The following is a 10,610-nucleotide window of genomic DNA, read 5'->3' as shown; positions in this document are numbered from 1 at the left end:
TAAATAAATATGGTAATGCTTGATTGAGTTTTGATGGGCCATGGTTAAATTAATGTAACATGCCATTATATTTGATTCATCCTAAGTTATAAGCTTCTTCGGAAACCTATATCTATAGAGAGAACTTATAAATATAGAAAACAGATTCATTGGTTTCTCCTGAAAACAGCTAAACCACCAATATCCACGTTCATATATTAATTAGTATGCCTTGATTGCATGTAGAAACTATCTTCTAAATACAGAAACTCATCTCCACCAAAAGAAAAGAAATGATGGTAATTAAGAGAAACGAAAGGTTTATTGTAATTTAGGTTTGCAAAAATGGAAGGAAGTGGAAGAATAGAAGACTGTGATACTGGCTTTTGTGGTTCTCCTACGGTAGTTCAGATTATACAGAAGGTACATACATGGATGTAATTATTATATATGTGCATAACTAAATTGAAATGAATGTGTATATTTGATTGATGTTGCGATGTTGCATGGGGTTAATTGTTGGTGACGATGAGAGAAAGAACTAAAGAAAAAAATGTTTATGTAACAGGTACTTGCAGAGTTGATAGGGACATATTTCTTAATATTTGCTGGGTGTTGCTCTGTGATTCATAATAATTCAGAAAAGACTAAAGGGCAAATAACATTTCCTGGAGTTTGCATAGTGTGGGGTTTAACAGTAACCATCTTGGTTTATTCTCTTGCTCACGTCTCTGGTGCTCATTTCAATCCAGCAGTCACTCTCAGCTTTGCTATCTATCGTTTTATCCCTTTTAAAATGGCATGTATTTCCTGCATTTTAGTTGCCTTCAAATTCATTTATAGGAACTAAATTGAAAATCTAGAATACCTATGAAGACTAAATGGTTTTAAGAAATGAGTTTAATGAGTAGTTTGATGCATAATGTTGCAGGTGCCTTTGTATTTTATTGCGCAAGTATTAGGATCTTTACTTGCTAGTGGGACATTGTACCTTCTCCTTGAAATAGACGATGAATCTTATTTTGGAACAAAACCAGCAGGAGGTCATGTTCAATCTCTTATTTTTGAGTTAATAGCAACATTTCTCTTAATGTTCGTTGTCTCTGCGGTTTCAACGGATAGAAGAGCGGTTAGTATACTCTTTCCTTTCATTCTATTCCTATTACCCTTCAAACCAAATCACTTCTTCATTATTCATTTCTTCTTCTTCTTCTTCTTCCAATTAACAAATAACACCCTTATCTTCATTTCTCGTTCTGCTATTAACATGTGAAAATGATGCAAATTCATGTGTCTTAACAGATTGGAAAATTTGGAGGGGTTGTTGTTGGTTTGACAGTTATGGTAGACGTCTTCGTTGCTGGGTAAATTTTCTCATGAAGATGAAAGTTTTTTATTAGGGTTATTTAATTTGGTAAAACTGTATATTTGAGTGGAGTTTGATAATGGCATGCAGACCTGTGTCAGGAGCTTCTATGAACCCAGCAAGAAGCCTTGGACCTGCTTTGGTGATGCATGTTTACAGTGGATTTTGGGTTTATATAGTTGGACCATTTGTTGGTGCGTTACTTGGTGCCACATGTTATAACTTGATTAGACACACTGATAAACCACTTAGGGATATTGGCTCCAATTCAATAATACTTCAAATAGCATCTAAAAGCTTTCGATAGACAATATTTCATTGCAAATAGATCCAAATCAAAATTACCAAAGTAAGGTGGTGTTGATTTTGCTAACGATTGAATATTGTTTCTTGGTGTATATGTATGTAAAGAAAAAAATTAGTAAAATTCTTAGTTTTCTTTTTCTTTTCCTTCTTAGAATATGTGTGAGTACATGTTAAGACGATATAGTCTATTCGCAATAATTTTGGACCTATGATTTTTACATTTGTTTTCTTTACACCTTCATACGTTTGACTATTTAGAATCCTAAATGAAGATCAATGTTTTATCTCGGCAAATAAAGTTTAAAAACACATTCAAAATTTGAATTTGTTATAACAAAATAATCTTTTTTTTTTCTTTCTTACATATATATATAATTCAATCCACAAAAATATCATGATTAATTTCAAGATAATAGGATATATGGAAAACACGCACTCAGTTCTCGTCAAATTGGTCAATTTTATGTTTCATGCTAAATATGATATTCAACTCTATATTGCATATAGACATATAAATGTGTTATGACTTATAAGACTTGTGTCAAGTTGGGTTTTTATTTATAAAAGTTGGTTTAATCCGTTTGTTTCTCACATGCCTTTTTTCTTCAACCCTACCATGAGATGTTTAATAGTCTAACAAAGTGTTGCAATTTTTTTAAAGGCCTATTTTAAATTAAAGCTAGCAAATAAATCAATCAGTTAATAAGCTAACAAAACATTTCATTAAAACACTATAAAACCATAATTAAATATAACTTAATTTAGAGAAAAACATATTTATTCATTATATTTTAACTAGGTTAAAACTATTTTAAATCAAAACATTATTCTCTAAAATAGTTTTTATTATTTCAAATAGAAACTATATCTTTAGTTGCTAGTTATTATACAAAATAATATTTATTTAAAGATAATTTTTCTCTCGAAAAAATATAATTAGAACCAACTTTTTTGTTAGTCTTAAAATATTTAGGAGATTAATTTATTGTCAATAGGAAATAACACAAAGAAAATGGGTGGTTGGATTGTTTTTTTAAAATTTTGTAGTTTTTCGTAGGTATTGTCTATTAATGTGTTGTCAGGTAAACATATAAATAAACATACAAATAAATAAACATACAATGTAGGATTTGAAAATATTCTTTGTAAAAAAACTAGTTTTATTTTTTTCTTTCTTCCTTTTAGTTAGTTAAATAGTAGAATAACATGCAAAGCAAAAGATTTAAGGAAAGAAATAGTTACTCACGTCTAGTCACTGATGCAGAAAGGTTAAAAGATGACGATTATTTTTAATTTAAAACGGCAGCTTATAGTCGCATTTGATGTACACATAGTCTTAAATCCAATAGATAAGAAGACGACTATTTAGCCGCATTCGTAAATGTAATTTATAAATGCGGCTATGGTAAATAGTCGCATTCTTATATGTTTCTGAATGATTTTTAGGAGGGAGGAGTAATACATTTACGAATGCGGCTATTTACCATAGCCGCATTTATAAATCTCTGCGTTGGATTTAAGAATGCAGCTATGGTAAATAGTCGTCGTAGTATATGATTGTTTTTTTAGTACAATCTATTTAATGTTAATTCTCATATAAATTGACATGTCCAATTATAACCCAGCCAGACAAATACATAAATTCAGATAATCAAATTTTATATATCGATAAAAATGTATTACAAACACTAATAATATATCTTTATCTATCTATCTAATTCCTACACTATTCATGAGTTATAAAAATTTAGGAAATATGTGGACCAAGAATGTCTCACATATGCTATGGCTTTCGAAGACATTGGTCGCTCATCCGTAAAGAACTGCATTACAAAATAAGGTTAACATAAATTAGTTTTAAGATACATATATGTTAAATAATTATAAAAATAATTTAGCATCATGTTACCTCATGCCAATCACTTTTAAGACCTACTCTTACAATGGTAACCATCCATTGCATAATGTAATAGTCACTCACACTCATAACTTCCTGGTTGTTTATTACACTATAATTCAATAAAAAGTAAAAGTTAATATTGATAAACAATGAAAAGAGAAAGACAAAAATTACAAACCTTTGGTTTTATCCAGTTCAGATTTTGAAAATTTGATTTTACTGCGATCGACACAACCCAAAATGATCCCATGGTAATAATCGTGGAGATAGATAAATTCGCAATCACCAAAATCCTAGTTGACCAAGGCAGCTCAATAGACATTCTCTACTGGAAAACATTTCGCAAAATGAAAATTCTTGACTCAGAAATCCAACCTTATGAAGAACAAATCGTTGGATTTTCAGGAAAAAGAGTAGATACCCAGGGCTACATCGACTTATATACCACGTTCGGGGAAGAAGGAAGCTTGGCGAAGACTATAAAGATTCGATACTTGTTAGTAAATGCCAACACCTCATACAACATACTACTCGATCGGTCGTCCATAAACCGCCTCAAGGATATAGTCTCCACCCCTCACTTGGCCATGAAATTTCCATCCGCAACTGGACACATTGCCATAGTCCATGTGGATCAAAATTTCGTGCGTGAATGCTATGCCACAAGTCTAAAAATCGAACCTACCAGACGACTATACAAAACTTCACCACGGGGCCGATCTCAAGAATGGGAAGGCCAGGCGCTTGAAAACCCTCAAAAAAGAGAAATAACGGATCACATGATGGCACTGGTAGACTTGGATCCTCGACTGGACGACGTCCGCATGGAAGCAGGCGAAGATCTTGAACCTCTGGCCCTCAGTGATGACGAACATAAAACATATATTGGGTCATCCTTGAAATCAGACGACAGACGGTCCATTAGCAGCACGTTGATGAATAATGCCGATCTCTTTGCCTGGACAACTGCTGACATCCCGGGAGTGAGTCCCGATGTCATCACACCGCCTGTCCATCTACAAAGAGGCTAGACCAATCGCTCAAAAGAAAAGGAAGCTCAGCGAAGAAAGACGTGAGGCCGCCCGAAAAGAAGCCGAAAAATTGTTAAAAATCAGATTCATCCAAAAAGCACACTAGACGACCTGGTTGGCCAACATCGTGATGGTCCAAAAATCTAACGGTAAATGGCGAATGTACGTAGACTATAAGAATCTTAATAAAGCGTGTCCCAAAGATTTGTACCCCCTACCGACTATCGACCGACTTGTCGACGGAGCTGCCGGTCATAACATCTTAAGCTTCCTCGACGCATATTCAGGATATAACCAAATACAAATGCATATGGGGGACAAAGAAAAAATAGCCTTCAGGACCGACACAGACAACTTCTACTATGAAATCATGCCCTTTGGCCTAAAAACACACTGGAGCCACGTACCAACGGCTGATGGACTATGTCTTCCAAGACATGGTCGCAAGAAGTGTTGAAGTCTACGTAGATGACATTGTTTTCAAGTCCGACTAGTTCGAACAACATACTTTAGACTTACAATAGGTATTTCGAGCCCTACGCCGCTACCAGTTGTGCCTCAATCCTGACAAGTGTGCGTTCGGGGTAGAAGGAGGGAAGTTTTTAGGGTTCATGCTCACTCATCATGGCATAGAAGCCAACCCAGAGAAATGTAAGGCAATCGTTGAAATGTGCAGCCCCACTGGAGCCACGTACCAACGGCTGATGGACTTTGTCTTCCAAGACATGATCGCAAGAAGTGTTGAAGTCTACGTAGATGACATTGTTTTCAAGTCCGACTAGTTCGAACAACATACTTTAGACTTACAAGAGGTATTTCGAGCCCTACGCCGCTACCAGTTGTGCCTCAATCCTGACAAGTGTGCGTTCGGGGTAGAAGGAGGGAAGTTCTTAGGGTTCATGCTCACTCATCATGGCATAGAAGCCAACCCAGAGAAATGTAAGGCAATCGTTGAAATGTGCAGCCCCACTGGAGCCACGTACCAACGGCTGATGGACTCTGTCTTCCAAGACATGATCGCAAGAAGTGTTGAAGTCTACGTAGATGACATTGTTTTCAAGTCCGACTAGTTCGAACAACATACTTTAGACTTACAAGAGGTATTTCGAGCCCTACGCCGCTACCAGTTGTGCCTCAATCCTGACAAGTGTGCGTTCGGGGTAGAAGGAGGGAAGTTCTTAGGGTTCATGCTCACTCATCATGGCATAGAAGCCAACCCAGAGAAATGTAAGGCAATCGTTGAAATGTGCAGCCCCACCAGTGTAAAAGAGACACAAAGGTTGATTGATCGCCTAACAACCCTATCAAGATTCGTGCCCAAGCTGGTAGAACGGACCAAGTCCATCGTATAACTTCTACGGAAAGCGTCCAACTTTAAGTGGACGGACAAATGTTTGGCATCCCCTCCAGTTATTTAAAAATCGACTATCGAGGAACTGATAGTGGTATATCTAGTCGTGTCAGAAGACACTATCAGTGCGGTGCTAGTTCAAGAGATAGACACCGAAGAACGACTTATCTACTGACAAATATGGAGCCTAGTTTCGATATCAAACGATTGAAAAATTTGCATTGGCACTGGTGATAATCGCACGACAGATGCAAATGTATTTTCAGAATCACCAAATCCTGGTCAGAACGGACTACCCTATCATGAAGATACTGGCAAAACCCGACTTGGCGGGACGGGTAATAGGATGGGTCGTGGATTTATCCGAATTCCACATCCAATATCAAACCAGGGGAGGAATCAAATCCTAAGCCTTGGATGATTTTGCAGAGGAGCTCAGTACTCGGCCGACCAAAGAAAAGGGCACACTATGGACCCTATACTTTTATGGCTCCTCTAACAGCAAATCATGAGGCGCGAGAGTAGTACTAGAGGGGCCAGGAGACATCCTCATTGAACAGGCTTTGAAATTTGACTTCAAAGCCTTGAATAATCAGGAAGAATACGAAGCCATTATAGTTCGTCTCAACCTTGCTATTGATTTGGACGTAAAGCAGCAACTGTGCAAGAGCGACTCTCAACTGGTGGTCGGCCAGCTGAAGGATGAGTTCGAAGTCTAGGAAACATTGTTGCAACAATACTATCATTTCGTGAAAAACTTACTTCAAATTTTTTCCAAAGTAACTATCCATCACATAAGACAAGAACAAAACACGCGAGCAGACACACTCTCCCTGCTGACAACAACTAGGAAAAAAGGACTACATTGGTCGATCATTCATGTCACATTGACCAATCCTAGTGTGGGTTTAGAGGAATGCATGGCGACCAAAACTGAGTTGAACTAGATGACACCTATTAAACGATTTTTTATCGAGGGAACTTGCGGAGAGCATTCCGAGAAGACAATGAAGCAACAGGCAGCCCGGTTTGTGCTAATAGATGAAGAACTCTATCGACGAGGTTATACTCACCCACTCCTCGAATGCCTCACACCTGACCAGGCAGCCTATGTCATACTCGAACTACACGAAGGAGTTTGCGACACTCATTCAAGAGTTAGGACAATGGCAGCTAAAGTAATACTTTAGATTCTAAATTTGTTAGCAAAAACCTCAGTAGCTAATTAGATACCAATTTATAAACTATTTATCAATAATAGAAACTAATTTAGAAACCAATAATTTTTTTAGTCTCTAAAATTGTCTATAATTTAATCGCTATAGCAACTAATTATTTTTTGTCTCTAAAATTGGTTTCTATTTAATGATTTTCTTGTAGTGACTATAAACATCACGATATACTATAATATAGTTGTTGGCATTACCCTTGTATATTTTATATATTGAGTACACTAAAATGTCATTTTTCAAATAGAATAAATTTATTTTTACTTTAAATTCTTTATTTTATATTTTTGTTTAGGTTTTAGTCATCAATTTTGACGGAAATAGTTGAGAAAAGTGTTTCTTTCAACTTGTTTTATCACATACTAAAAGGTAATGTTTAAATAACTTATTTTAAGTTCCTAAATTTTAGGGTGGTTTCCCTATCTGAACAGAATTTTCTCGGGATAAGAAATTACAGGTAAGGAAAGTTATCTATGTTTTTTTAATAGAACTTTAGATAGTTGATTTAAATAACAAGCTAATATAGTGCACGTTAGGTTATAAAGTTAGTTAAACTGAATTTGATTATGAGTTTATATGAGTATGAATTTGAAATATACATCTATTTGATTTGAGAAATCTTAAATGATGTATGTATGAGTGATATGCATTGTATGTGAATGGTATGTGTTGTATGTGAATGATATGTGCTCTATGTGATGGATGAAAGCTTGCATGAACTTGATGTCATAAAAATATGATTAAATGATGTATGTATGAGTGATATGCATTGTATGTGAATGATATGTGTTGTATGTGAATGATATGAACTTGATGTCATAAAAGTATGATTGAAATAAAATCAAAGTAATGTGGATTGAAATAAATCAAATTATTGTGATTGATATTTGGATTTTGTATGACAATATTTGAGTAAAAAATAAACTAAATTAGTTATGAATTACTAATCAAATTAGTTATTTTACATATATTTTTGTGAGTCAAAACTTTATTTCGATAACTTACCATTCAATGTGTTTGTTTGTGTATGAACTGCGATGACGGTACTATGTACACGAGCATGCGATCATATAGGTGCAGGAGAGCCTAAAAGGCTTTAGAGTTTTGTTTGAACTATGAATTATAAATGTTTATATTTCTATAAATCTTAATAATGTGAAATGTTTTGAAAAGCTCTAAACTTGTATAGAAATATGCAAAACTTATATTGTAGTAGTTAAATGTATTATTGGGTGCTACAAGTAATATCTATGAACGTGATTAATAATTAAGATTTGCGCTTCATAAATAAAATACTTGTAAATTCATAAACAAGTTACTATAATATTTTTATCATTTCATTGAAATAGTTAATATCAGAGAATTTTATCTCTTTTTTTTGCAATTTATTTATTTTAAAAATATACTTGGCCATTTTATTGTCTACTTTTAATTTTATATTCCAGATAATATATTTATTTTTATAAATATTTAAAGATTTAATTTATGAAAATTGAAGCGATAAACTCGTAAGAAATAATCTACGGTAAAAAAATGAAATGTCTTCAAAATAAATAAATGTTTACTTCCCTCAAATTCTTGTAAAATTATTTTTATTTTTCCAGAAAAAATTCATCAAAAAGTAATAATATAATATAATATAACATAATATTATACAATATAATATAACATTATACAATATAATATAAAATAATATAATATCATATCATATAACAATGATATATAAATATTTCTAAAAAAGTAAAAAAATGAAGAGAAGTTTTAATAAACTATAGAATTTTTTTTAACTAATTTACTTTTTGTAGATAGGTTTATTTTATTTTTTATAATTTATTTTTCAAAAGATGGTGCATATTTATCGTCGGAAAACAAAAGTAAACTAAAAGAAAAGTTTATCATTTTATTATTTAAATATTTATAGTTAACAGCTTTTGTTATGAGAAATAAAAAATAATTTCGTAGTATAAAATTAATAAATAATAACTGATTTTATCTAAATAAATAATAAAGATATAAAACAAGATGAGATTAAACATTTCAGCAATTTCAATTTATATAGAATGATATAATGATTAGAAATAGTATGGTTTAATTTAATTTTCTCTATCTCATCTTTATTTTCCTCTATTTTTGTTATCAACCCGAATATGGAAATTAAAAATGCAACGAAAGGTTTTGTTTAGCAGAAAAATAAAATAAAAGAAACTGTGTTTGAAAATAGACGTCGTACCAAACTAACGTTTATCCACAGAAAAAAAGAACATTTATTGCAGACCCGTTGCATCGAAACAAAAGTAGCAATTTTTTGGTAAACAAAATGAAAAATAACATTTGAAAATATATCTCCTATCAAACATATTTTATAAAAAAAACTTTAATTTATAATTTACACAATCTTCAGACATTTTAAGTAGATTCTCATTCTAATTATTTAGAAGAGAATAAGAATTTGAGGGTGAATATACTATCAAGCGTAAAAGAAAATTTAAAATGAAAAAATATATAAATTTTAATGGAGAAGCCTAATTTTTTTTTCACCACAGAAGCAATTATTTAACTAAATTATCTTACTTAAAAAACATTATTTTTATTACAAATGCTTACCCTGCAAACTAGTTCGGTAACCAATGTAACCCGTAGGATGAAACTATATATTTACCACCATAAAGCTAATTAGAAAATTCAACAAATTTAAATACATTTTAAAATTCATCAATCAAATCAATAACTTTTTTCGTCTACACTACAAAAAATCGTGTAAAAAGTGACAGTTTTAATATGGTGGTTATTAATAACCACCACAAATTACAATATAATACGTCATTTGATTAACTGTCACAATTATCTTTCAAAATACGTCATTTTCAACTGTCATGATTATCCTTTAGAATAAAAACAAGTTTTCCTTCCCTCATTATTTTCAATTATTTTTTAAAATATTTTTGGTTACCAAAATTAATTTATTCCTAATTATTTTTAAAAATCTGATTTGACTTATGACTGTAATTATTTTAAATTAGATTAAAAATAGTTATTATGTCAATTGTAATTAAAATTGTCATAGTAAATCTTTAAGGGTCTCTTTCTCATTCACATTGTTTCCCTCCGTTCTTTTCCATTCGCGCGAGTATTACTCCTTTTCACATTTTCGGTAGCAACGGTCACTTGTCTTTTTTTCACTTCTAACCTATAGTTTCCTTCTTCTGCATTTCCCTTTCTCTTTCTAACAATCAACGTTTTTCCGTTCAACCCTAATATCTATTTGTGTTGAAAATTCATTCCTAACCCCCATTTTTCTTCATGCTATGTCTCGATTAACATAGTTGTGCAATTTTTCGCAAGGAGCGTGAAGAATAATCGCAAGGAGAAGCGACTCATGATCTCCAGTGCGGTGGCTTGCGTCGCCTCGTGCATCGTTGTGGTAGAGGATTTCGTGTCAGAGTTCGTG

General features: G+C 32.8%; 1 protein-coding gene across 1 annotated transcript; it reads left to right on the top strand.

Moving 5' to 3' along the window:
- The first annotated feature begins 304 nt into the window (after positions 1-304).
- LOC137809635 (probable aquaporin NIP-type) lies at positions 305-1,790 on the top strand. Its single transcript, XM_068610738.1, has 5 exons — positions 305-402; positions 548-778; positions 911-1,108; positions 1,282-1,343; positions 1,436-1,790. Exons 1-5 carry the CDS (start codon positions 325-327, stop codon positions 1,650-1,652), a joined length of 786 nt encoding a protein of 261 aa, XP_068466839.1. The 5' UTR covers positions 305-324; the 3' UTR covers positions 1,653-1,790.
- The last annotated feature ends 8,820 nt before the right edge of the window (positions 1,791-10,610 follow it).

Source organism: Phaseolus vulgaris, chromosome 2 (assembly GCF_000499845.2).
Source record: "Phaseolus vulgaris cultivar G19833 chromosome 2, P. vulgaris v2.0, whole genome shotgun sequence".
NCBI classification, from domain to species: domain Eukaryota; kingdom Viridiplantae; phylum Streptophyta; class Magnoliopsida; order Fabales; family Fabaceae; genus Phaseolus; species Phaseolus vulgaris.
The sequence above is the reverse complement of the archived record's forward strand: the minus strand, read 5'-3'. Positions and strand labels throughout refer to the sequence as shown.